This window comes from Ailuropoda melanoleuca, chromosome 18, assembly GCF_002007445.2.
Source record: "Ailuropoda melanoleuca isolate Jingjing chromosome 18, ASM200744v2, whole genome shotgun sequence".
In the NCBI taxonomy this organism is placed as follows: Eukaryota; Metazoa; Chordata; class Mammalia; order Carnivora; family Ursidae; genus Ailuropoda; species Ailuropoda melanoleuca.
In genome coordinates, this window is record NC_048235.1 from 23,404,341 (window position 1) to 23,431,386 (window position 27,046).

General features: G+C 47.1%; 2 protein-coding genes across 5 annotated transcripts; one reads left to right on the top strand and one right to left on the bottom strand.

Annotated features, from left to right (window-relative positions):
* The first annotated feature begins 2 nt into the window (after window positions 1-2).
* Window positions 3-1,466, top strand: CLDN23 (claudin 23). Its single transcript, XM_034647675.1, has one exon. The coding sequence runs from the start codon at window positions 3-5 to the stop codon at window positions 846-848; it is 846 nt and encodes a 281-aa protein (XP_034503566.1). The 3' UTR covers window positions 849-1,466.
* Window positions 1,467-8,340: 6,874 nt separating this feature from the next.
* LOC105238528 (low-density lipoprotein receptor-related protein 8-like) lies at window positions 8,341-26,765 on the bottom strand. 4 transcript variants are annotated; one of them, XR_004621941.1, is made up of 17 exons: window positions 26,271-26,765; window positions 25,498-25,713; window positions 23,722-23,960; window positions 22,715-22,844; window positions 22,309-22,493; window positions 21,355-21,541; window positions 20,547-20,765; window positions 19,974-20,157; window positions 18,604-18,805; window positions 18,351-18,515; window positions 17,975-18,175; window positions 15,690-15,815; window positions 14,481-14,591; window positions 12,991-13,223; window positions 9,699-11,175; window positions 9,058-9,287; window positions 8,341-8,481 (listed from the first exon to the last, which is right to left on the bottom strand). XR_004621941.1 is itself a non-coding variant. In XM_019801851.2 (12 exons), the coding sequence occupies exons 4-12, from the start codon at window positions 22,767-22,769 to the stop codon at window positions 16,066-16,068; spliced, it is 2,115 nt and encodes a 704-aa protein (XP_019657410.2). In that variant the 5' UTR covers window positions 22,770-22,844; window positions 23,722-23,960; window positions 25,498-25,713; window positions 26,271-26,765; the 3' UTR covers window positions 15,824-16,065. The 4 variants fall into 4 exon arrangements, 2 of the variants coding, with proteins under 2 accessions (XP_019657410.2, XP_034503523.1); XR_004621942.1 differs by lacking the exon at window positions 9,699-11,175; XM_019801851.2 differs by lacking the exons at window positions 8,341-8,481; window positions 9,058-9,287; window positions 9,699-11,175; ... (1 more) ...; window positions 14,481-14,591; window positions 15,690-15,815 and adding an exon at window positions 15,824-16,782.
* Window positions 26,766-27,046: the final 281 nt, after the last annotated feature.

A 27,046-nucleotide genomic window follows, 5' to 3' on the forward strand; every position in this document is an offset into this window, starting at 1 on the left:
GCATGGTGCTCGCGCCCTGCGGGCTGCTGCTCAACCTGACGGCCACGCTGGCGCCCGGCTGGCGGCTGGTGAAGGGCTTCCTCAACCAGCCGGTGGACGTGGAGCTGTACCAGGGCCTGTGGGACATGTGCCGCGAGCAGAGCAGCCGCGAGCGCCAGTGCGGCCAGCAGGACGTGTGGGGCTACTTCGAGGCCGAGCCCGTGCGCGTGGCGCGGGGACTCATGGTCACGTCGCTGGCCGTCACGGCGCTGGGGCTGCTGCTGGCGTCGCTCGGCGTGCGCTGCTGGCAGGAAGAGCCGCGCTTCGCGCTGGCCGGCCTGTCGGGCGCGGTGCTCTTCGCCGCCGGCCTCCTCAGCCTCATCCCGGTCTCCTGGTACAACCACTTCCTGGCGGACCGCACTGTCCTGCCCGCCGACGCCAGCCCGGTCACGGTGCACGTCAGCTACAGCCTGGTGCTGGGCTACCTGGGCAGCTGCCTGCTGCTGCTGGGCGGCTTCTCGCTGGCGCTCAGCTTCGCGCCCTGGTGCGAGGAGCGCTGCCGCCGCCGCCGCAAGGAGCCGCCCCGCAGCCCGCGCCGCAGCAGCGTCAGCACGGTGCACGTGGACTGGCCCGAGCCCGCGCTGCCGCCCGCCATCGAGTACTACAGCGACGGCCGGCGCCGGCCGCGGCCCCACGACGTGGGCAACGCCGGCAAGCCCAAGGCCGGCTTCCCGCTTCCGCGGCCGCAGCCCCGCGCCTACAGCAACCAGATGGACGTGCTGCGCGGGGAGGAGGCCCGCTCCGCCCGCGACTCCGCGGGCAGCGCCGGGTCCTGCCACGCCTCGCTGCCCTGCGACTCCGACCTGTAGCCGGCAAACCCCCAGCCCCCTGGCCCGCCGTGGGCCGTGGGCCGTGGGCGGTGGGCCGTGGGCGGTGGGCCGGTGCTGCGCGGACGAAGGCCCAGCCCCACCACGTCCAGCCTTGAACTTGCCTGTTACTGTGCGGCTGCAGACACCTGACTCGGAGTCCGAACCGCGGACACGTTCCTGTGACTGGTTTGGAGGGCGCTCTTCCTTTCTGGTGGCTGAACTAGACTCCTTGGACGCTTAGGTCTGGTTGGGTTGGTTTTCTTTCTGTAGAATTTAGTTTTCCTCCCCAGAGGAATGAGGCTCCTCTTACAGACTGACGAGGCTTTTCATACTTAAAGCTGAAGATCTAGAAAGGGCGCCTTTGCATCGTGTTGACACGGGAGCATAACAAGAAGTCGAAATCAGCAAATAGAGGCTCAGAAACCATTTTAACACCTTGAACCAGTATCCGGAAATGCCAGTGACGCTTATATCAATATAGTGTTTTTTCCGTTGTATAATTTATTCTCCTGCAGACTCTCAAGGGACCAATAAACTGGCTACGTTTGAATGGAGCTCTTAAAATAAAGATAGAGCCATGCAAACACCAGCTTTTGTGGCTTTTATGGAATAACTTGATTAACTCGTATTTGCATTTCTTCAAGTATATATAGGATTTATCTTTATTACTTATTTTTGGTGTGAACGTTGAGGTCACTGCAGTTTCTCTCCTAGAAGCCAGGTGGAATTACCAGACTATACTACTGTATTCCTTGGCTACCTCACACTGGACATTGAGGACCGTAAATTAAATATTTGGTACAGAATGGAACCTGTTAATCACATTAGGTTAAAGAACAAGGGTATATATCTCTTATTTATAAATAAAAGCTGAACAGGAGAGTTTCAGTATACACACAAGCTTTTTTTGTCTCCAGTACAAACTTGGGGAGTTTACTCATTCATTACTAACAATTTCCTGGGTGCTTGGGCACTGTTTCTGAAATCTAGCTCTCAGATCTTTGCCCCTCTTAGCGTAAGATTACTAAAAGGAGCCAAGGGACCCCACTTAAATCACTGATTGCTTTATTTTCAAGTTCGTGCTATTTTCTGGGCAAAGCCAAGTCTATTGTTGAAAAAACTAGAAGCACCGGTTTCCAACATGAAGTGAGACTAGAAATCTTTTCCTCTTGTAAACAGTGGTGCCTAAAATCACAGGTGGGCGGCTGTGTTCCAGGAAGGGGACTAAATCTCAAGCAGGGCCTGCTCTAATTTCAAGGAGTTGATTTAAGGGAGCCTTTCACTGAGTTGAATTTCATTTTTAAAACCTGCCTTGGCAGCCCTCAGCGGTAGGAACGTTCAGTTCAGTAAGCACTGATAGCTAGAGCAGGACTAACTAAACAGCACACGCCACTCACTGCAGCAGAAGGGACCATACAGATACATTTTATACCCTTCTGCAAACAGACCTGCAAATGCAGGCATATCACCTGGTGATCTCTTTCAAATGCTAATTCTTATTGAGTGGGTCTGGAGTTAGGCCTGAAAGTGATTTCCAGATCAGCCCCCAGGAGTGAGCCAGAGCTGATGGTTGGTGGCCCCCATTTGGGGCTGCAAGGCTTTCCTTGGGACCCTGCCTCACTCCAAGTGCAATCCCAACTGGAGGCGGAGAATGAGACCTTGGAGAGCTCATGGCCTCGATGAGCTAGGGCTCTTGCTCCAGGGAAGAGAGCCAGATGGAGAAAAGGTGACACTGCGTTCCTAGTTAACACCTCCAAAGGCAGGGATGAAGGGTCTGGGAAGTCGGGACCTAGCCGGTAACAAAGATACCGAGTTCCTAGCAAGTACTGAATTTAATGAATCTTGCCTGCTTAATCATTCCAAATATTTCTCAGGGAGGCCTGGGTAAAAACAACGCTAGTGTTTTGTACGTTTTTATTTTTCCTCCCTGCCCAATTATTCTCCTGTGGCTTATATTCAAAACACTCCCCCTCTGGTGATTAAGGATTTGTTGTCAAGTGAGAGCTCCGTTTTTGTCCAAGCAACAGAAATGAAACCAAAACTCTCTTAAAAAATGAAACTGGTTTTTGCTATAAAAATAGTCAAGACAGCATAGAAAGGCACTCCTGCGTCAGGCTGGGTTCTGTTTTGGGCACACGGGTCATTCTGTGCCACAGCAGCACAGAGAGACAATGGCTTAGACACCCAGGACACTGGCCCAGGTAGGAGGCTGTTGTGGGCGTTAACTTCTAAACTGAATACCGACTAGCCAGGCAACCTCCCTACAGGAAAGACACAGATGGGGAACAGCACTGCCACCTTGCACCATCACAACCTGTTCTTAATGATCCCGATCACAAACTATGTGTCCCCAATTCATGGGCGAAGCCTTCTCAAGATCACTCAGATTGTGCCTACAGGGACCGAGGAATGTGTGGAGTAGAGCAGATACCTCGTTCACAGGGTTCCTGCTCTGCTTGCTTGCCAGTCTGGCTCTGATCTAGAACCATGCCCTCACTAAGGAGGGCTGAAGTTCTTAGCACACAGGCTGCTGAGCCTTTGCGGCGGCTGTAGAAGGTGCTGCCAGAGATGCTTCTCGACCACTCTCCTCTTCATTGCATAGATCATCCAACCAGTAGGTGTGGGGACACCTGTCGTTCTGTCAGCACATTTGTGGACACCTTGGAAAACCAGCATTCCAGGCTCTGCCTTTGGGGGAACATAACTCGCTCAAGCATAGCGTGAGAGCTATGTACAAGGAAAATGATGAGTAACAGACCAGGGACAAGGGCTGGAGGGAAAATGGGTAGTATTTTAGGGAAGGTGGTCAGAAGGGAGGTGATGCTTGAACAGAGAATGGAAAGAAGGGAGAGGAGTGCATTCCAGGCCCAGAGCACAGTGATGGTGCAGCAGGCCTGGGGGCAGCATGTTTTGCTTCTGCTTGGCTCTAGAACTGGCTGCTAAGGACAGGAAGAAGCTGGCGGTGTCTCTGGAGTGAGGCGGGGGCAATCTTGTCCTCTCCCCTTTGTCAGGCTAAGAGCTTCTTGAGGAGGGAATGCAGTCTGGCACAAACTCAGTCTTTCATAGAATGTTTTCGGAATCAAATATAAACAAGTTGATCTGTGACTACCTCGTGAGGAACCTCGCACTCTGTCAACGTACAGACAGCCCACGGTGCGGTAGGCAGAGAAGGAAATTCGAATCTCCAGGCCTTGGCACATCCCCAGATGTGGATCTTGCCCCCATACCCACCTCATAGCTTCAGTCCCACCTTCTTAAAGTGAAGGCCTGTCGATCATGTCTTTAAAAGCCTCGAGAACTTCCTTACATGTCATCCACTCTCTGCTTAAATTTCATTCATGGCTTGGCCAAGGCCTATGTGATCACCCCCCACACACACCCTAAATGGTTACTTTCCCTCCTCAGCTTCAAGGGGTCATATTGGAGCATATCACTCACATGTTCAAGTGTGTCATTTTCTTTTTTTTTTTTTTAAAGATTTTATTTATTTATGTGACAGAGAGACAGCCAGCAAGAGAGGGAATACAGCAGGGGGAGTGGGAGAGGAAGAAGCAGGCTCCCAGTGGAGGAGCCCGATGTGGGACTCGATCCCTGAACGCCGGGATCATGCCCTGAGCCGAAGGCAGATGCTTAACGACTGCGCTACCCAGGTGTCCCGAAGTGTGTCATTTTCCTGATGTACTTTCCTGTTTTACCTCTAAATTGAAGGTAAGGGTATGATGGTTTCTATGTATGTTTATAGTTCCAGAATGGGTATTAACACTTGTTCAGGACCCGTTAGAAATTTAATAAGTTAATGTTACCTCTAAAATCTGTTTCTGTACCCTAAGTGCCTCCTAGTCTTATACACAACTTGCCTTGTGCAGAGTCCTCTGTGGCCTGAGGCCACGGGCCTACCGCGGTGGAGGCGCATGGACATTGGTGGGGGGGGTGCGGAACGGGCTGCAGGAGCAACTTTGTGAATTGGGTTATGATCGGCTTGCCAAGACCAGTCCAAAGCAACTGGTGCCTCCTCTGGTCCCAGCACATCATGGATGAGATTTTCTCCATGTATGGGGAACAAAATAAGAGACAGCATCACAACGTCAAATAAAAATTTGTGGGAGGGGCGAAGGAGGGGAAAAACAAACTTGTATGCAATTCTCATCCGGTCTTCCCAGTGCCCTCCACACACATTCCTCTCTTTCCTCACTGCACGCGGTTAAATGACCCCCTCCAGCAACTCTCCATTACACAGGACTGAACACAGGAAAACAAGGACCTTTTTCGAATCAAGGAAAATACGGACAAGGCTTTTGGGGTGGAGGTCCAGGCGGGGAGCCCGAGATGGCAGGTGCACTCACAGGTACTAGTCACGTGACAAACGCCCCGCCCCTGCTCTTCCCAACCACCACGGTTGCCTCCCCAAGAGCTGCCACTCATCACAGGGCTGAGGGCCACTGCATTCGAGTTTGGGGGACATAGGCTTCCTAATAGTGTAAGCCCTGCCTTTGCAGGATTTCCGTTTTCTCCTCTGTACAAGTGGGAAGACTGGGTTAGATGTGATCACAGAGCCTTTCTAAATTTAATATCTTGAGAGTGAAGGTTAAGAATTAGGTGAGGCCGAGAGGAGAGAAGTGTATGTGAAGAGTGAGGCTGAGGTTGTGGACTGACCTGTAAATTTAGTAACTGGTCTGATGGTAATAAACTCCAAGTTCTAGTTCCTGGTTTCTCTGAATTTCACAAGCCTTCCAATAGTTAAAATAGTAGGAACGTGGCGCACTCCTCCCATCATCAAGGATCTCTCCCCCATTTGTTTCCTAAAAAGAGTATTGAGTGTTTAACCAAATTGCTAGCTAGAGACCTAAAAGGTCAAGTTTTGCCTTGGGCTCTTTGAACCTTAAGCATGAACCAATGAACTCTTCCAAAGTTCCTTGTCCCTCTAGAAGAAAACCCAAACCTACCACCTGGTTACAGATGTTGAGTTTCTATAAGGAAATTCAAATTTCACATCTGCTACGGAGTTTACTGCCTCATCTATATAGGTGGAGAGAAATTAAGAAATTAACACTTAATATAGAGATCATCACAAAAGAAGGCTCTTCACAGTTAACATGCCTTTGCTCCAAACAGATAAGATTATGAAACTGACCTATGAAAGCCAATTTGGGGGGCAGGGATGGTTAGGGATTGTTAATCTTCAAGTGGGTACTTAACATTTATACCTAAGTCTTTCCGGTGAAGACGACGTTCAGACGTGTCTTGTAAATTCTTGAATTGGGGAAGCAGAGCAAGATGCATTAAACTAGCTTCAAGCGGGATAATACTTAGGCACGCATTCATCGGAGACCGAAGATAGGAAAAGGAGTAACTAAGCTGGGGCAGGGCGTAGAGGGAAGGGGGGCCTATGTGACACACAGATTTGACTGCAGTCAGCCACCCTTTCCTCCCGGGAGAGAAATGGTGGATGTGTCAGTGGTCTCACCAGGAGGTGGGCCTTGCAGAGTGGAAGGTGGGGCCACGAGTCCCGTTCCAGCGCACAGCCTTGGGAAGTCGGAAACAGTCAGAGCTGGCCAGAACTCAAGCCTTGGACGTCTGGTGGCCGCTTAGGGTCTGAAGGAGGTGAAGGCAACAGCTAAAGTGTTAACCAAAGTGGTAAGGCTGCTGCAAGTCATTCATGCGTGTTTTCAACAAACTCACGTGTCTTTTTTACTCACTCTGCCACAGACAGGCAGAGCCTTGCCAAGGGCCAGTAGGGGGATGCTCTTGGGAGAGGTGGCAAGAGAAAGCAAAGAGTCACTCCGTGGTGGACAGGGGTCTCGGGCGCTTTGGTGCTGAACCGGTTCCTCTCGAATACAGCTAAGTGCCTGAGGAAACCGAATGCCGCTCCCTGTGTCTCTCAGCCCCAGGAAGGGCCGAGCCCCCAGCATTGTTTTTCCGGTCAAGTTGATCTGTACTTGGGAATTTTTATACTTGACTGCAAAGCACAGTCGATTTTATGTACCATACCCCCAGTAATAAGTCTAGAACTTCTCTTTACGCCTGGTAGCCTACACAAACGTGTTCTGCAAGAAAGTAAATATGAATAGTCTAGAAAAAAATCCAAGCAAGAAAAGACTTCCAAGTCATGATTATAATTTAGACTTAGGTTCTCAGCCTCTGGTACTATGCACTGAGCAGCGTACAGGCATTTTTGTATTTTCATGTGATGATCCATTGTCCTGATGTAGGTTCTATTAATCCCCTTATCATCATTGGGGAAACAGTTCCATGATTAAGTGCTTGCCCAAGGTTGCTACTGAATTTTAGCCAACACTCCTATGACCCGTCTCCCATCAGAGATTCAGTGCCCTTAATTCCTTACGTAAGAGTGTGAAGGAAGAGGTCATCTGGAAGGTTATAGGCAGTCTGGGATCTAAGCAGCATCTGCGAGTTCCCCCAGCAGGCAAGAGCTCATTAAGATGAACTCAGCCCATACCTGTAACACCATGCCGAGGCCCCCAGTGTCTACCCACTTTAAGTCTTAGACAAATCACTCGTCTGAGTTTCTACATCTGTAAACTAGATTCACCTGTACAGTTGATGCTTGGGCATTCAGGGGTTGGGGCGCCCACTGACTGCAGTAGAAAATCCACATATAACTTGACTCCCCCAAAACTTAACAGCCTACTGTAGACCAGAAGCCTTACCCATAACAGTCGATTAACGCATATTTTGTATCTTACATGTATTCTATGCTGTATTCTTTTTTAAGATTATTTATTTATTTGACAGAGAGAGACAGCTAGCGAGAGAGGGAACACAAGCAGGGGGAGTGGGAGAGGGAGAAGTAGGCTCCCAGTGGAGCAGGAAGCCTGATGCGGGGCTCCATCCCAGAACCCTGGGATCATGCCCTGAGCTGAAGGCAGACCCTTAACGACTGAGCCACCCAGGTGCCCCCCTCTATGCTGTATTCTCACAATAAAGTAAGCTAGAGAAAAGAAAATATTACTAAGAAAATCATCAGAAGATACATTCACACTATTGCACGTACTGATTGAAACAACCTGCATGTGAGTGGACCCACGCAGTTCAAACCTGTGCTGTTCAAGGGTCAGCTGTACTTAGTTTTAGAATCAATGACAGCATAAGAAGAGCACTGTTTTTCTAAGTTTTCAGCAAAAGTGAGTACTAACTTTGCAGTAAAACATATCTGAGAGGGAGTGATAAAGAATCCTCGAACACTTGCTACACTGCAAAAACTTGACCTTCACCTCATTCCCTTTTGTAAGACGAAGAAGCCAGTTCAGAGCAATTAAGTACACCTCAAAGTTAGTGACGGAGCCAAGATTCAAACCCGGAACCTCTGACTAGCACTGGGCCAGGCACGCTGGGATTGACAGTTTCGGCAGATGAACTCTAACCTAAACCACATGGAGCTTGTACTGAAATCGGTCCCCGCCTATGACTGTGCAGTCCTCCAACACCCACCAACAAAACCAGACGACCTCTTCCAACTTAAAAAGCAGTTATTTTAATAAATTACCATTTTAGCATATAGTTACAATAAGTTACAGACGTTAAAACAGTACACAATGCAATGTATAAACAATTTTCATTGAGATGTTTCAGCTCCTTTTTTATCAAGTTAGTCACTTTGTAAAGTTAGCAATTCCTGTAGGAAAAGAGACTTGAAGTTAGAGAATACGTACTACGATAGTTTTTTTGGTTTTGTTTTTAAAGATTACTTTTCAGTAATCCCTTCACCCAACGTGGCGCATGAACTCACAAACTCACCATCAAGAGTCACACGCCCCACTGACTGAGCCCGCCAGACACCCCTTAATATTGACTGATTGACAGACTGATTTTTTTAAATGTAAGCTCCATGCCCAGTGTGGGGCTTGAACTCGTGACCCTGAGATCAGGAGTCATCTGCTCTACTGACTGAGCCAGCCAGGTGCCCCGAATGAATGCACACGATGTTAAAACACAGCAGAACACAGAGGTGGTTGAGCGACGGAGAGGTTAGGAGAGATTACAGGGGGACACAGTTTCAGGGGTAAATCCAATTAACCCTAATAACACCCCACCCCACATAGGACTGAGCCCCTTGTGGAAGTTCACCGAAAGCTGAATGTCTTGATTACAATTTCATGCACATTTCACTTTGGTTTGAACTAGAGATTGAACAGAGTCAGATAGACAAGCTACTGAACATTCGTTTGATACACGTAACAGCGCCACTCACCCATCACAGAAAGCTCTGTCAGTCAACACTGCCTACTTTCACCCAGCTCGGATTTTTCAGAAGGGGCATTCTTCAGCTGTCTCTCACCATCTGCTCTCCTCAAAGACACTTCCCAGGCATACCTGCTCATCACAGGCTTCTTGACAAAGGTCTCACTATTCATTAGGTGCTCCTCTTCCTGGCCGTTTTCTTTGTGGCGGTTCGAATTTCTTGATGTTGCTGCACGATTTCTAAGAATCAAAAACAAACAAACAAACAAACAAACAAACAAAAACCAGAGTCAAAAGAGTTGTTCCTCCAGGTTGAAGCCAGGATGGGTCTATGGTTGGAAAGGGCCAACTCATCCCCTATCAAAGGCTATTGTTATGGGAATTATGTTCTGTTTTGTCTTCTGAATGAATCAAATGACCTAGAATGGGTGATACTTGAGTCAATTATGATTTGTTACTTGGCATTCACTTAACTTCCAAAACAATACACCTTCTCAGTTGGGGCACACTACTAATTTGGGTCAAGCAGAACAGAATCCAAGGACAAGTAGGTGGCGATTAATGTGGTAGAAAGACCTGAGGTGACCATCAAAATCCCAGGGGTAGCATTTCAGTCAGTCTTAATGTTAGTAATCTATTAACCAGTGTTACCTTGGGCAAAGATACACCATTTCTTCTGGCCTTTTCTTCAGTCTGTGAGTGCTGGACAGAAACATAACTTTTCAAACTTTCCTTATGTATTTCTTGAGACGTAGGCTGCTTAATGTCCCTCCCAGCACGTGTAACCTCAACAGCGCCTTCAGTTCCTACAACTTCCTATACTAAAGCCAATTTTGTCGTGGTCCCTACTCTAAGCCCGCATTGTATTATTGTTTGTTTCTTTAATCTCTCTTGCTCTTGGGCAAAACTTAACGTGTTTGCTTTAAATCTTTCCCGAGTTCATTTCACCTCCTGCTATGGGCTGAGTTGTATCCCCTCCAAATTAGTATGTTGAAGTCCTAATCCCTAGTACCTCAGCACGTAACTGTTTTTGGAGATAGAGTCTTTAAAGAAGTAGTTATGTTAAAATGAGCTCATCAGCTTGGGCCCTACTCCAATACGACTGGTGTCCTTATAAGAGGAGATCAGGACACAGACAAGTACAGAGGGAAGACCATGCGAAGACACAGGGAGAAGTCTGCATCTATAATCCAAGGAGAAACCAGTCCCACAGACGCACTGATCTCAGACTTCCAGCCTCCAGAACGAAGAAAATCAACCTCTCGTGTAAGACGCAGTCTGTGGTATCTGTTACAGCAGCCCCAGCAAACTAACGCATCTCTCAATTCTTCCTCCTGTCATTGGCACCAACTCTGCCTCGTTGGTAAAGAATCTCATCATTTCATCCCTGAGATTGTGCAGACTGCCGCTGAGGCAAATTTTACCCGCACGAATGCCTCCTATCACTTATAAGATCATTTGCCCCGGGTCTCAAAGACATGGCCTCTCTTGTTTCTCCGGGTCCTCTAACAAGTGATGGCTGCTTCGTCACCTAAATGCTTCCCCAGAGGACAAGTTCTTAGGGGAAGAGTCATACTTCCAACCCCACTAATCCTAGAAGGCTTCTTGGGTTTGAACTCTCCCGTGACGACATTAAGAGCTGCTCGCCTTTTTAATTTGTGTTCTCTTCTGAAATAGACAAACGCTCCCAGAGCAACTAGCACCACTGGCGGGACAACAGTGAAGCTGCGGACGATGTAGCCAGGGGCAGGTCCACGCGCTGGCTCCTCACAGAACTGTCCGCCATATTCCATCAGACAGCGGCACTTCCTCAGCTCGCCCACCACTGTACAGATCCCTCTCCCATTGCAGAAATCCGTGCTGCAGGGCAGATGTTCTGCCCCCTGTAAGTCCTTGGGCTGAACAAGCTCGCCTTTTTCCTTGGTTTCTGAAGTCTTGCTTTCTGTAGCAGGAATTGGAGGAATTAATGTTTTTCTGAGAGGATAACTCATCCCTTCTGGATCCGGGTATCTAGTCTTGGTGGACTTGGTAGCTTGGAGAGGAGGCCAGGCAGCTTTTGGAGTCAACCTTTTTCCAGCCTCTGCATTTTTAGATGTTGGTGTTGAATGGGTTTTATCTGGATAGGTACCTACAAAAACAGGTACGAGTGTGGGTATATACACATATTTGTCAGTTAAGAAGGATTTTAGGAGAATAAGAATTCTAGAAGATGTAGCCAGATAAGTTTGACTTTATGAAATCATCAAATCATTACCATTACTTTTGGCCAACCAAAAAAGTATTAAAAACATATAAAAAACTGCATATCCCGAGGCACTTAAAATGTTTGGTTTTGGGACCAGTCTATCATACCAATCTACTTTTAAACAATGGTATGCCCAGTTTTAGCCGTGGCAGATTCCCTCAGTTACAAAAATATTTTATTCTATAAAGAATAGTATGGTAGATCTAAGTGGTAAATATCTAGAAAGATTTTTAAGATGTATGTTTATCTGTAAATATGGATTTTTTTAGTCCAAGTTGACTGTTGGTTTCATAAGATCTACAAGCTGCAAATCTTGGACCAGATTTGGTGGCAGTCGTGGGCAGGAGGGAGTAGGCAACAGGCTGCTTCTAACCAACGAACTGAAAGTTAGGTCTGTGTGTAAGACATTTCACCCTATCCTCCATCATCGTTGGCACAAGCATCGTTCCATACGTCAATACCGAAGACCAAACTATGGGGAGGGAAGGCAGCAGTGTTAGTGATCAAACCAGTTGCTGCCTCTGCCTCGAGCTGGTGTCACAGGAATGTTTCCACTCCTGGGCAGTCTGGGGTCCCTGACAGTTGGGTATACCCAGAGGAAGGCAGTCTATCTTTACATGCCCATCACCATCCCCTCTGAAAAAGTTTCAGGTACAAGTCAGTGGGAAATACTTATTGAATAGAGCCAACTTGTGGTCATCAGGATGGGGGAGCAAGTGAGGGTAGGTCAGGCTTCCAGTTTAGTTCTAAAACCAGACGGGGAAGGCGATCCATTTCTCACGCACTGACCTGCCTCCTAGAGTCACTGTAACATGAGGCTTTTGAGAAAACTGCCCTCATTTGCAAGACCATAGAATCAACTCTGGGAATCAAAATCTATTAACTTTCCTATTTAAGATGAAGTCATTAGGGGGAACAACTGGTATTCCAACTCGTCAGCTTTGAGGAAGATGAGGATTTAAATTGAGAAGTCAGTAAGAACTCTTCACTGTAAGATTCCTTCTCCAGTTTGTTTTCTTACTAGTTATGACAAGTTTCAGTGCGGAGCCCACTGTGTCTTCGATGCCACGGCTTACGTGACTAGGCTACCACTGGAGTGGTGTAGAATTTGAGGAGAGTGACCACCACAGAATTGCTCTGTAACAACCGTCTACTAGCCAGCATTTAGGAAGTAACCTGACGATGGTAAGTACTAACATGGCCACTTTCTTCACACGCTCTTGTATCCCGGAACTGTTTGAGATAGAAAGTGCTATTGCCCCATTGAAAAGGGAAACCGAACCAAGACAGGTTAAATCATTTACCCCACCTCCTCCTCCTGGGCCACCCTCACTATGTGATCAATTTAAATGGACAGAATCAAATCTAGTTAAATAAGTGCTCTTTCAGACAACATGCAAACTGTCAAACCCTTTGGAGCGATCATATCGCCCATTCTAAAACTGAATCAGAGGGCACGTTAGCTTTCTGGAAGGCGTCCGTGTAATCTATATCCAATTGCCCATAGTTAGAAGTTTTACCTTGTTCAGTTTAGAAGTGCCAGTAATAAAAGGCATGATTGAGAGGATAAAAGCTTCAGGGATACTGCAGAATTAGATATTAAGGATTAGATTGCGATACCGAGAATTATTTTATTAAATATTCAAAGTATGTCATGTATGGTGATGAACAGTTGGCTCCTGGATAGGAGTAACTCACAGCTCAGCTCATCAGATCCATCCAGTCAGCATGACCATCACAAACTTGCTCCATGGAAACGCACTTCTGACCATCCTTACAGGACCGGGACAGCTCAGAGCACGGGGCGGCTTCAACACATTTGCTTAGGTTAGCCAAGGAGTGCCCACTGGGACATTTACAAGTCAGTCCTTCAGGGTTTGGTAAACACATATGGCTGCAGCCTCCGTTGTCTTTTGAGCAGCTGTTACTACCTGTGGATCACCCCCCCCCAAAAAAAAAACCACATTGATTTAATGGTTTCAAGAAGGGTCTTCTGTAGACAGTGTTCTACAAATATACTATCAGAGTTACAAAACCCAGATGTTCTTTCTGGTGGATAGCTTTTCAGTTTAATCCTTCTGGTCAACCAGGTACCAAGTGATTGCTGATTCTTCTTCACGGGTAAGGATGGCTTTAGAAAGCTGGGAGTTCAGACAAGGGACCAGCTTAATAAAAACTGAGCTGAACTCTGGCCCACCCAAGACCCCTTGTGAGTTCTCCTTTCCCCTCACACCAACATCAAAACTAGGGGGTCTTAGAAATAATGCTCTCTTTAGATGAAAACATGAAGGCTGCAGTGTCTATTATCCCTAAGAATCTGAGTAGTAAGTCAGCTATTTATAGCTAACCATAGCTCAGCAAGGCTCATATCTCAAGCTTTAACTTCTAGTAAGGTCTTATTTTGAGATATTCCAGGACTTATGGAATAGGTATGTATAGAGTGCAGATAAAACCTATCTCAGGAGCAGCAAGGACCCTCCTTCTGCCTCTCAGAACTAAGCCACAGATTTTCATCACTTGGATGACCATAAATCACACTGAAGAATTCTAATAAGGTTCTCTTCGCAAGGCCAAGACTTCAGAAGTTTAAGCTTGACTGACACTAGCTTACAAAGTTTAGCTTTCCAAAACAAAGCAATGGAGCAGCATTCGCTTAAGACCAATATACTCAACATCCCTGGTAGTGGTAGATGTGGTTAACATTTGAGCTCACACTGTTGGTGTTCACCTCGACTAGGAAAAGATTATATCTATTACTACTTTAACTAAGCCCATCATCACTCTACTCAAACACTGGAGAAAAACATCGAGCATGCCCAAGTTGGAATTTCAAAGGTTAGTTAACGTCGCAAGTAGATACAAGCGACAATAAGTAGAATGAAGACTAGTTGCCACTGCAGAGCTACCACCTACAACAGAACTTAAAATTATATAAAACTCCAGCCCAACATATTTACCACTACTTTGTCTCCTAGAAAAGTAACAGCGCTAGTTATCTACCAGAAGTATAATACATATAACTGCATAAAGACAGGAGAGTTACGCAGATCTATAAGAATTTGCCAGAGACATAATTCAGTGGGAAACAGAAAGCCATTTCAAGGAGATCTTGCAGGAGACAGAGGATCCCCTTGACGGGAAAATTCAGCAGGCTTCAGTGTTGTCATAATCATTACAAAGTTGCTTACCCTGTTGACTAAGTTTACTATAAACTTTCAAATCCACAATCTTCTGGTCAATTTGGAACCACTGGTTTTCTGAAAGTTCTGCCTTGCTGTACCAAACTTTAGTGATTTGGGCTGAAACAAAAGCCAGTGAAAAATCATTAAGAAAAGCAAAATTTAAATTTTTTTAAGAAGAGCACATTTTATTTTAAGACCATTTCCTGTGCAAAGAAAATTGCTCACTTTGAAAACCGTCACCCACGTGCATAAACTCCAGTTGAATAACAAGCGTTTTACAGAAGAGACATGTGTTTTTCTAATTTTTTTTTTCTGGGAAGAAATTTCAAGACCAATAAAAATTGTTCTATGCCTTCCTCCAAAATAAAGTCAAGTATAAGTTATGAGCGTTCATATATGTCCAGATATACAAAGATAGATAATTAGGATATGAGACACTTAAATGCAGTCCATGCAAATGATGGGTAATGATATTAAACATTGTTCTAGAAAATATCTGAAAATGGCTTTCTGTAATAAGTGTTACCAGGGGATCTTAAAACAGATACCAAAGTCTCAGCCCACATCTAATAAAATAGCACCTCTCGGGTAGGATCAGATAACTTGTTTTTGCAATTGTGATGTGGTCAGCCCAACTGGTCAATGGACCAGCATTTGGAACTATTAAAGAGATAGATTTTAAATAGCATTTTCCAGTTTAACCAAATCTAGACTCTAGGCATAAACAACGTACCAGAACACTGTTTAGGCAAATCTCTAAATACTAGTAATACCCTGCAAGTACAGAGTATTCTGTAATTCACCTAGTACTTTTATGTGTACTAAGTGAGACAGGTACTGTCTTCCTTTTACAGGTAAGGTGTTACAGCTACTAACTGACAGAGCAGTTATGCCACCTGGCTCCAATTCCTAGCCCAGCTCTCTCTGTACTGTATCACAATGTCCTTGACAGCAGAGAGCCTGAGATGAAAGCCAGAAATCTCAGGCAGAACAGGATTAAGCATATTCATATATAAAGAATGACCAAATAAGTCAAAGCTTCCCCAAGTCATAGAATCCTTGTTACACATACATGTTAGATTAGGGAAGTTGCTTAATTTTTCCTCCCAAAGAAAGACCCTGCCAAAGATCAGTGCTAGGCATTAGCAGATTCGCTTAAGAGACCCAGGAGTAAAAACAGATCACAAAGACAATCAGACGTTGAATGAGACTTACCATCATCAACTGTCGTCCAGAACATCATGCCTTGGCCAAATGTAAAGAGGGTAAGGCCCTCAATTCCTCTGCGGTCTACTCTGTACCTGGAGCCATCTTGTTGCATACTCTCTCTGAGTCCTGTCCCTGGAAAGAGAGGCTCAGTTAATTTCACTCAGCCTACACAGCTCTACTCTACCCTGTAGCTGTGTCTTGTCTCGTCTCGTCTCCCCTCCAGGAGGACTTTGTCTCCTCTGAGTTTTCTGAAGAACAGTTTGTTATTCACTCTACTCTAACAGCGATACACCAAGATTTGCACATGCATATTTGTTGAGTTCTCGATTTTATGCCTTCACAAAAGGACAACTGCACGGCTCTGTGGGCTATGACATTCTCCTCAGAATGGGGAATCATTGGGTTTGTTCGGAAGGTGGTGCGGAATATGTAAACTCAGACCTAAAAGCTGTTTGGAGTCACGGCTGAAGACCAGAAAGCAGAACGTCACCATTTCACTCTGGCCAAAGTCCTTCCGACTCATGTTTAGGGTGTGTTCTAATTGCTTACCAGTATCAGCCCAGTAAACTCGGGTTCCCGAATCTGAAAAGGTCAGGCCTTCAGGGACCTGAGCTTTCTGCCACAGCACCTTCCTCCTGCTGCCGTCCATGCAGGCACATTCAATGCTGGACCCACACCCACCATCGTCCTGGGGGCCCAGGTCCACAAAGCACATGACTGCAGAGGGTGGGTGGAGCACAACAGAGGTCGGGCGGTAGAGATTTCCACTGACCAGGACGGTGGGATACTGTCCTTCTGAGGAAGCTACATTGATGTGAGGATTCTCACTGTCAATCCAATATATATTTCCACTCAACCAGTCCACAGCAAGGTTGATCACTGTTCCCTCCACAGATACGATTTTCCTCCAAGAAAGTCTTCCAGATTCTTTGAGTCTCAGTAGCCTGATATCACCGTTATCCAACTCTGAAAGGTAGAGAGCCTTTTCCTGGACTATGTAGTCCAGGGATGCCAGCTGGTTCACACTGGTAAAGGGAAGTATCCTATGTTCGGGTAAAGTTGGTTGTCCTAGTAAAGCTTCTAGATTTTTCAGATAAATCTATGGGGAAAAAATTAGGTGGATGGCACCAGCTGAATCTAGTGTAATTCTTCATCTTGATTTTGCATTAATGTTACAACACTTAGAATATATGAAAATCTGAATTCATCATCTAAAAACAGCCGTTATTTCTCTCCCTTCCTGGAGCTTTAAGCACTTAAAAGTCCTTGAATCCACGTGTTTCAAAGATTGAGTCCTTTGTTAGATGCCCTCCCCCTTTTTTGCAAATATTGAGCTATAATTGACATATAACACTTGTCTAAGTTTAAGGTGTTCAATGTGTTGCTTGGATACATTTATATATGAAAGGCCCCCCCTTTAAATGAGATGCTACTAATATCTTACTGAAACTCAAGTCAATCCTCTACCCCAGCATTTGTCATTTTAAAGTGCCCAAGCTGATAAATACTCTATATGGTAGAAGTTAGAAGTAACTTGTTTGTTGGTATCTCCTATGACTTAAGAAAAGTTTCCTCATGGGGCGCCTGGGTGGCACAGCGGTTAAGTGTCTGCCTTCGGCTCAGGGCATGATCCCAGCGTTATGGGATCGAGCCCCACATCAGGCTCCTCCGCTATGAGCCTGTTTCTTCCTCTCCCGCTCCCCCTGCTTGTGTTCCCTCTCTCGCTGGCTGTCTCTATCTCTGTCAAATAAATAAATAAAATCTTTAAAAAAAAAATGAGAAGTTTCCTCATAAAATGTACCTCCCCCTCACCAGGCTAGAACCCAGCTGAGTTGCTTGGATTTAGAATTACTCTGTATCATCAGTGAGATGCTTGGACAACTGCACTAGGTGACCCACACTCTCAGATCCCTAACCTGTGCTCTGACGTACTAGTTCTCAAGGTGTGGTCTTCGTCTCATAGCCCCTTCATTTTTGGTCATGATCGCTCCCAGAACACAGTGAATACTAAAATTTAAGTTGTTTTTGAAGACTATTCCGGGACAGTGGGGAGCACCTGGCTGGCTCGGTCAGTAAAGCATGCAATTCTTGATCTTGGGGCTGTGAGTTTGAGACCCATGTTGGGTGTAGAGATTACTTAAAAAAATTAAAAAGTGAAAAAAAAAAAAAAAGAATACTCCAAGGGCCATGGCCCCTACTATGTATAACTGTGCCTAGAGAATTCGAATTACTCAGTCTGTAACAGATCACAGCCCAGGCACAGACATGTGAGTAAGGCTGCAGAACAGTACCTGCATGATAACTGTGGGCAACGCAAGGAACAGAAATGCAGACTCCTGGAGCGGAACACAGGTGATGCCATCATCTGCGAGCAGGAGTCCAAGTGGGCAGTGACAGCTTCCCTTGGGTCGTGGGCTCAGAAGGCACAAGTGAGAACAGCCAGCGTCCAGACAAGGATTAGGTGACTTGGGCTGGAGCACTTCATGCATTATCTGCAAGAGAGGAGCTGGATGTCACTATGCATTACTGAATCCTTACAAAGAGCACATGAATAAATCTTGCTTTTTAATCATGATAGAAGGAGGTCACTACAGTTTGTACTTGGGAAGCTCATACACGTAGCCTTTTCAGGGAGAATTGGGATATTTTGAAGAGTACACCGTAGACCTTGAGTCCATAAGGCTGTTGGGAACGCTTGATGAGGACAGCCCTGTTCTTGCCTGTCATCTTCTTCATGTGCTGTACTGTTCTCGTCTTCACCTCAGACCAGAAGACTTCATCTTCAAACACAGCGACCAAAAAGGGGCTCTCAATTTGTGTTAGCTGCAACATCTAAAACGGGGATGATGTGGTTTCTGGGTGAGTTTTATACAAGGCTTATAAGACATCCCCTACAGCCTAATAACCAAGGAATACTTACACTAACACCAGTACCGTCTAAGTTAGCAGAGCCAATACAGTGAAATTTGTCATCAGACCAGAATATCTTCCAGCTCAACCAATCGAGAGCTATGCTGGTTGGCCAGCCAAGACCTTGACTGATGAGGACTTTTCTGCTGCTACCGTCCATCCCTGCTTGTTCTATTTGAGGTTCTCCTCCGATTTCAGACCAGTACATTAACCTGTACCGATACAAGTCAGCTTTAAAGTATTACCTCACAGAAAATATTGATTCATTCCTTATGACACTGATGTCTAGCCCAATTATTTCCTCCTCAAACATGGTCTATTCCTTAAGTGAAATCGTGAAGTAAAAGAGAGTCTCCCTTGAAATCTAATGGTGCTTGTTTAGTCATCACTTGGGGATAAAATATCCTGAGAGCTATAAGCAGCCAAGGACTACAGTAGTTCCTGGACCTGGAAAATAGCCAGGGATCCCGCCAATCTTTCCTGGGCTAGAGAGCAGGTTGGTTCTATGGGAAGATGTGCACCTCAGACCTTATTCTTGGTCACAGTCAAAGCCATTAGATGCCTCAGAAACTACTGCCAATTTCCTGAGGACCATGGTAACTGATTCCCGGTTGAAGGTATTGGAAAGGTGAGAAAAGCAGATAAACGGTACCCTATCTGGGTCACCTTTCAGTCCTAAGTTTTGCTCCATCTTGTTCTTACATTTGATGGCCATCCCAATGAGGGCTTGGGTTCTGACAGCTGGGAAAAGTTCCTGGCCTTTTCCAGAAAGAAAGGACTCTGGATGCAAGAACCTAGATTCAACCTCAACACACAATTATTTCCCCCACTACTACCAAGCACATTAGCGTAAATTAAACACTATCCTGGGGCGCCTGGGTGGCTCAGTTGGTTAAGCATCTGACTCTTGATTTCAGCTCAGGTCACGATCCCAGGGTCCTGGGATGGAGCCCCGCGTCGAGCTCTGCACCCTGTGGGGAGCCTGCCTGAGATTCTCTCTCTGCCCCTCCCCCTGCTTGCACTCTCTCTCTCTCAAATAAATAAATCTTAAAAAAATAAATACTATCCCTAGTTTCATTCTCCTTCCTCTTGCCATTTAAAGCCATAAAAAAATATACCTCTGAATGGAGAATTATTTTAGCAGAAGAAAGTACAGGTGGGCCACCAAGGGAGAACATCTATATCTCACTTTGCTGAAATAAAGAACCTTTTTCAGAAGCTTTTAAGATTACTATACATATGGCTGACGCACATCACCGTAAGATCTGAAGTCCAGCCAGGTTTTTTACTCATTCTGTGTTAAGTGAACACAAGCAAAGTAGAACTAAAGAGGAATAAACAACTTAAAGGACCTAGTGGCATTCTGACCCCTGGACTCACCCACTTAGGGGATCTACAGCCAAAGACCGTGGTTGAGTCACGTCGCCATCCAGGACAATCGTGTGCTCAGATTTTCCTCTCCACGCAGCGGTCAGCGGAATTGCCGAAATCTGGCCAGCTGTCCCATCCACCCAGTAGAGATTCCTCCCAATCCAGTCGACTGCGACACAGTCTGACTTTACCCCTGAAGAGAGAGCGGAAACCATTCAAGGTGTGAATCTAGGTTAAATTATGGCTTTTCCTAGGTTTCAGCTCAGAGGCATCAGACTGGAATACCATGTTAATTCGTTTTACAACTGGTATACGCGTCTCCATCGGAGCAATCTTCAAATTCCTCCAAGGTTCTATTCGTAGAGGAAGATGACCGTTCGAGATAACGGCCACCGGCTGACAGTCTGCCGGACTCCTGTGGTCTACTGAGGTGACAAGGCAGCCTTCCATCTCTCGCAAACTAGCAGGCCTTGGTCACTTTAAGATTTCATTAAATCAATGTCTAGAACATTGATGGCCATTTTACTTTTCATGTTATGCATCATTCATAAGGGCAGGACAAAGCCCGCACAGGGGACATACCCTTCACCACGGTCCCTCTCTTCTTTGCGTCCATACTCATCCACTCAACGCTTTCTGCACTGAGGTCCGCCCAGAAGACTTTCTGGCCCACTAAGTCATAGTCAATAGAGACAATCGTCACGTTCTTGTCTACAGTTGTCAGAATATCTTCCTTCAAGCTCCTCAAGCCATAGAGGAGGAGGTTGAACTGAACTGCCACCAGCAGGATCGGTTCGGTACCTGCCAGATAAGAACTGTGTTCAGCACATGGCCTTACGGAGCTTGAACGCTAAACTCAACACTGGCTAAGGAATTAGAGAACAAAGTAGCCTTTGCCTTCTCACTGCCAGGGCTGGGACACCAGCTGGCTGGTATCTCAGCAGTTCTCCCCTCGACATCATGCTTGTGCTAATACAATTAAAAGATACTTAGAATAAAGTATAAGTATAATTTTTGGCATAAATTGGGGGGAAAAAACATTTCCAACTAAGTATTTAGGCGTAGGTGGAATCTAGCACTTCTACGAAGGGCTTGGCAAGACTTTTGACTCTTATTCTAACTTGAGGTAAGGCTGACCTGTAACTACAGGGGCCAGAGTTGTGGTTCTGTTATCATGATGGCTCATCTGTTGACACCTTCAGACTCTATTCCATCGAACCGCTATATTTACAAAGGGGATCTGGAGAATGTGCTAGGCTTGCTCAGCAGACAGAAAGCAGGCAGGAGCATTTAAGAATCAAGAAAGAAGGTTTGCATTTGTAGTCCTGGGAGATTCAGGGCTTCGAAGTTCCTGACCTGTGGCTCCAGAGACATCCCGGTTCCAGCTTACCTGTTGCTTTACAGGTGTGGCCATCGGGCTCCAGCAAGTAGCCAGGGTGACAGGTGTAGCTGTAGGAGCCCTGGGTATTGACACAGGTCTGACTGCAAGGCTGACTTCCCGGCTTCTGGCACTCATCCACATCCTTGCAGACATGGCCACTGCTCCCCAGCTCAAAGCCTTGCGCACAAGCACATACCTGAACGGGTTTCAGAAACATTAAGACATCCTGAAGACACTGAGACATAACCTTGATGAAAAGGCCTGACCTTGCTCTTAAAAGCACATGGCGATGCACTCAATTTCAGCAGCTCAACATGAAAAAGTTCTTATAATCAACTTCATCTTAAATACAATCATTCTCTCAGTCTTATCAATGCTGCCACACACCTCACACCCTTGCCACCACTGTGGGTCCTGAGTTAACAAAGGGGTCCAAGTTCAGCCCAGGACACCTGCAAGCCCAGCAGAACCAGTAAGATGCATGGAGAATGAGCTGAACCGGCTGCCCACCAATAGAGAGGTTACCGTGATCAGACGTCAGAACACTGTTTTCTTTACTTGCCCATCAGAGTCAAGTTCACAATGTTCAGCCAGCTTATAATGCTAGACCAGAACACGGGCAGTCCTCGATTTAAGGACAGGTCACATTCCAAATACACCTATGGAAGAGACATCCATAAAAACGTCTGGCTTAGTCCCAAGTGTCACCCTGAGCTCACAGTAGCAGTTTCTGGAGGCTGGGTGATAAAGTTCCAGGAGACACGACACAGGGAAGGAAGATGACAGGCCTCCGCAGGAGCCAGCGAGGGCTCGGCGGACATGAGAGGGCGGATCAGGGCAGCTCAGCCATGTAAGGCTCAGGGCTTCGTGAGCAGTCAGGGCCAGACTGACGAGGTTGCCCCCCCCCCCCGGTCACTAAACCAAGTTTACAGCTGCTGGCAAGTAGTAGCTGAATGAACTCACAGGACCATGTGGGGACTGGTAGCAGGCGTGGGAACACTGCGTGTGGCTGCATGTTGACGACGAGCACCTTCCCCCTTCGTCGGAGCCGTTGGCACAGTCCTCCTTCCTGTCACACACCAGGCGGAGGTCGAGGCAGCCATGGGAGCGGCACTGGAACTCAGAGCTCTGGCACTTCTCGGGGGGGCCTAGAGAGGATGACTTGTTACTTTTATAGTCTGCTCCCCGCCGCCCCGAACATCCCTCCCGCAGCAAGGATGTACAATCACGACACCTCCATCCTGGTCAGGGAGTGGACGTCAGGGCCGGCGGCACTTGCCGGCTGAGCCGGCCTCAGGCCAAGAGGAAGCGAGCAGCCGGGGCCCCTGGAAGTGCCCTCCCCTCGGGGGGGGGGGGCACCCGCGCTTACACCCAGCCTCGTCGCTGCCATCCTCACAGTCTCTCTGGCTGTCACAGCGCCACATGTCAGGCACGCACTGGTCTCCGCTGGCACAGGACCACTGCCAGGAGCCATAGCGAAGCTCCTCCAGGTCACAGTCCTGAGGGGACAGTGACTCCATCAGCGACACCTGCACTCAGAGCCCAGGATGGGGTTCTCGGCGGAAGAACGAGCCTGGCTTACAAGACAACGCTCAAGTCCCTTCTGCAATGAGGCCAGAGAAAGCCCCAAGACTCAGAAAAATGTTTTTAGCAGCCAGAGTTGAGGTGAGGAGGTCTAGGTAAAGCGAACCTGGCTGTGAAGTGAAAGGTCTGTTTTGTCAAATCAGGACGTCTTCATTTAAAAACCTAGGCAGAAGAATGTGCTCTAGAAGCTTTTCTTCAGAAATCCTTTGCCATGTCAAAACCACCCCAGCACAGTAAACACTAGGGCACCCTTTGCACCTGCCCTGACTCGGACGCTAGGCTCTGGGGCAGGATGTACAAGAGGAGGGGAGGGGACATCTGTGCCCCTGCTAATAGCCCTGAACCATCGGAGTCATTCTCACCTCCTCAGGCACCACAAGGCCCATCTCCTACCCATTTGACAGAGGAGGAAGTAGAACCTGAGGGGAGTAAGTACTTCCTTCAGGCCAAATGCAAGCAGCAGGATTCACGCCAGGCTGCATGTCCCACAAGGTGGCAGGGTCAGGGCACTTCTCAGCGATGCGGAGGCAGAGCTTCGGAGCAGATCTCCGGGGCGACATTTACACCATGGCCATGAAGGCCGACCACTTGCAAGCCTACAATAAAAGCCTCTTAAACATTTGTCTTTTGACAAGAGATCTTCTCTGGACACTCTGATGTCATGACGAGTGGCTTTCTGGGAAGTAGGGATGAGAGCCTTCTCTGTTCTTGGGTTTTCTCATGTTTTCTATAAGGAGGGCATGCATTCTGGTTGTGAGGAGAAATTCGGTTTTCTGAAGAAGGGTGCCCTACCTTCTCGTCAGTTCCGTCTTCGCAGTTGAAGTCACGGTCACACAGCCACTCCGTGGGCACACACTCTCTGCTCCCCTGGCATTTCACCTCCCCTGACGGGCACCGCAGCGGCCAGGCCACAGAACAGCCGTCCTCGTCGGAGTGGTCCTGGCAGTCTCGGTTCCCATCACAATGCAGAGAGTTTGAGATGCACTGGCTATTCTCGCACTGAAATTCAGGGGCACTGCATTTTGCACGAACTGGAAAACAAAGCTTTAGGTAAGAACTCAGCCAGATGTGGAAGCCATTTGAAGGCAAATGAAGCGGTCTGAAGACTCCCCAGTCTTCTGCTGTCACCTGGGGGACCAAACCCCAGCCCTCGAAGGTGGTTTGAATAGTGTTAGGCCAGAAAAGGCTACTAAGCTAGCCCAGAAAAACCCTGTCTCGGAGAATGAGGGCTGGGGGACAGGCATGGGACACACGTAGAGGGACACTGGGATAAGCTGAGGAGTAGGACTCTTCTCCAGGACCTTAATGTCATCCATGAAGAGAGAAAGTCTCTCATGACGTCCAACATACCCTACACATTACGTTCTTGGGCTCAGTTCATACAGACAGAAGTTGCTTGACTTCGCTCAAGAAAACTCAGGTCAGAGGCAAAAACCATAAATATGCATTGAAAAGTAAATTATACCTGGGGTTCCTTCCTGCCTCCCCTCCTGATGTTCTTCTCACAAGCCCAAGTGCGCTGATATTGCCTGGCTACCCAGTGGCCTCTGCATTCGAATCTATCATGGTACCTCACCCAGCCTCCTCTTCTCCCCACTTCAATTCTCCAAATTCTCTCTTCTACCCTATTCCCATAATGTGATTAAGGTCCCTGAAACAGGTCATTGAGAAGACTAAAAAGAAAGGTTCCCATCGAAAAGAGGGGAAAGCAATCACACCTAAAGATAAGGACCCACCACAGGAGAAGACCTAGGATCAAAATTCAAATCTTCAAGACGGTCGATTCAAGCTCAAGAAACATTTGTGTCAAGTAAACTGGTTTTTCCACTGATGGGAATCTCATCACGGAGAGGGAAGTGTTATATCGCCAACATCCCTCCAACTCAGACCCTTTCATCCCAGTCTGTTAACTTTGTGGTAAGTACAGTCCATCTCCATTATTTGCAGATTCATTATTTGCACATTCCCCTACTTGCCAAAATTCGTAAGCCCCCCTCGAATCCATGCTCCCACGCTTTCATGGTCTTTGAAGACAGGCATACACAAAGCAGAACACTTGTGTTGCCTAGCGCATGTGCCCACTTGAGATGGGACAAGGTGACGCTCTGCCTTCTTGTTTCAGTCCTCACACTCTAACAAGAGTCCTTTCTGTGGTCAATTTAGAGCCAAACTTCCCACATTTTTGTACTCTGGGGGGGATTCTGCTGTTGAAAAGGGCCCCCAGGGGTAGTGCGGAAATGCTGTCTGGTGTTCCTAGGGCGAGAAGTCTGTAGCTGCCTTACAGAGTAAATACATGTGTTAGGCTTTGTTCGGGCAGGAGTTCCAATGCCGTTGGCTGTGACTTCGATGTTAATGAGGCAACAATGTGTGTATCAAGTGGTCTTTAAACAGCAATACACCTAAGACAAGGTTATATGTTGATTAGTTGACAAAAACATTGTCACGACAGATTCTCAGAAACCTCACCCTGTATTTTTTCTACGAGCAATGATGTGCTATCTGTTCACTCAGGGTTGGTGGCAACTTCGTAGAATGTAACCTACCACAAATGAGCTGCACGGTACTTACTGCATCCTTGCTCATCTCTCTGGTCAGAACAGTCTGGGTTGCCATCACACAGCCAGCTCTTAGAGATACAGCGGGTCTTGTTGTCACAACGTAAAGAACAATCTTCAGTGGGCTTCCAGCAGCCCAGCTCGTCAGACCCATCAGAGCACTGCTGAGCCCCATCGCAGTGGTATTTCTCCTCAATGCACTGGTTTCTGTTCAGACACTGGAAGACTCCTAAAATGGAAAGGACCAAGGGCTCGCACCATCTACTCAGTCCTACTGAAGGCTTAAAATTAGATGAACTCAGCCTCCTCCCGGAGTTTGAGGGATAAGTAGACTGCATCCTATTTGTTCGAGCTCTACAGTTTATCTAATCCAGAAGCAAGCTTTAATAAAGTGCTCAGGTCAATTAAACTAGCAAGCTGAAGGAGGCTGTTTAAGTACCAAAGGCTCGTAGTGGTTTGGTTACTTTAACAACTTACTGAAAAACACCGCCAAATCTGTTCTAAGTGGTCCATTCAGGTCAGTTTATGGCTCAGCCTTTATAAAGGCAAATATTGGAACAGTTAAGCAAATATGGGGAGGCAAGGAAGCAATAGTTAAAAATTACACCTGGTAAAACGTCTGACTTAACTGCAATAACACGGATATTGGCAGAGTCCGTACTCTGACAGACCAGGACCTTTACCTACAACAATTTACCCAGAGGAAGCAAGGGTGATTGTGATGAACGCTGGTCATTCACAGCACCAGCCCAAAGCCGCATCGGCATTCCTGATGCAGAGACAGACCTGGCCCGTTGCAGAACCGGGAACAGTCGCCTTCATCCGAGCCGTCCTGACAGTCCGGCTTGCCATCGCAGAGGTTCTCCTAAGAAACGCATCCCTCCCCGTTCCGACAGGGGACAGAGGATGGGGTGCAAAGCAGTGGGGGTGCTAGAGGAAGTGCAGGGGGAGGACCGTCTGCGGCCGCCTCTTCAAGCTCAGGATCTACAAGAAACAGTGGCTTCAGCAAGGCAGGCCCTGGGGTCTGGGCACCAGAGACGTGCTTCTGTTGTCCCCCTCCTCCAAAACCCATGTCGGGGCTCGGCAGCTACATGTGTCTACCTCGTAGGAAGAAAAAAATGTGAGATGGCCTCAAAGCCTAGCTCCTTAGGTGAGATGCTGTCCATCAGCCTATCATCTCATGGCTTCAAATTTGGGCAGATTGTTTTCTCCTTCCAAACCTAATAACTTCTCACTGCCTAATGCTATCTGCTAGGAAGGAAAAATAAAGTTTCGGGCGCCTGGGTGGCTCAGTCGTTAAGCGTCTGCCTTTGGCTCGGGTCATGATCCCAGGGTCCTGGGATCAAGCCCTGCATCGGGCTCCCTGCTCAGCGGGGAATCTGCTTCTTCCTTCCCACTCCCCCTGCTTGTGTTCCCTCTCTCGCTGTCAAATAAATAAAATCTTTAAAAAGGAAGGAAGGAAGGAAGGAAAAGAAAAATGAAGGTTCTGTAGGCAGGGACTTGTTCTGTCTGGCTCCCTGCTATAGCCTATAACAAAGTCCCCCGGATCCTGTAATAGGATT

Bases quoted from the DNA above. Each gene is read 5' to 3' on its own strand.
- CLDN23 (XM_034647675.1), top strand. From the start codon at position 3: ATGGTGCTCGCGCCCTGCGGGCTGCTGCTCAACCTGACGGCCACGCTG.
- LOC105238528 (XM_019801851.2), bottom strand. From the start codon at position 22,769: ATGTGGCGCTGTGACAGCCAGAGAGACTGTGAGGATGGCAGCGACGAG. The intron at 18,806-19,973 runs GTGAGTCCAGGG...GTATCGGTACAG, and splicing joins GCTGTAGATCCCCTAAGTGG to GTTAATGTACTGGTCTGAAA. The intron at 16,783-17,974 runs GTACTGTTCTGC...TTTTCCCCATAG, and splicing joins TGCCCACAGTTATCATGCAG to ATTTATCTGAAAAATCTAGA.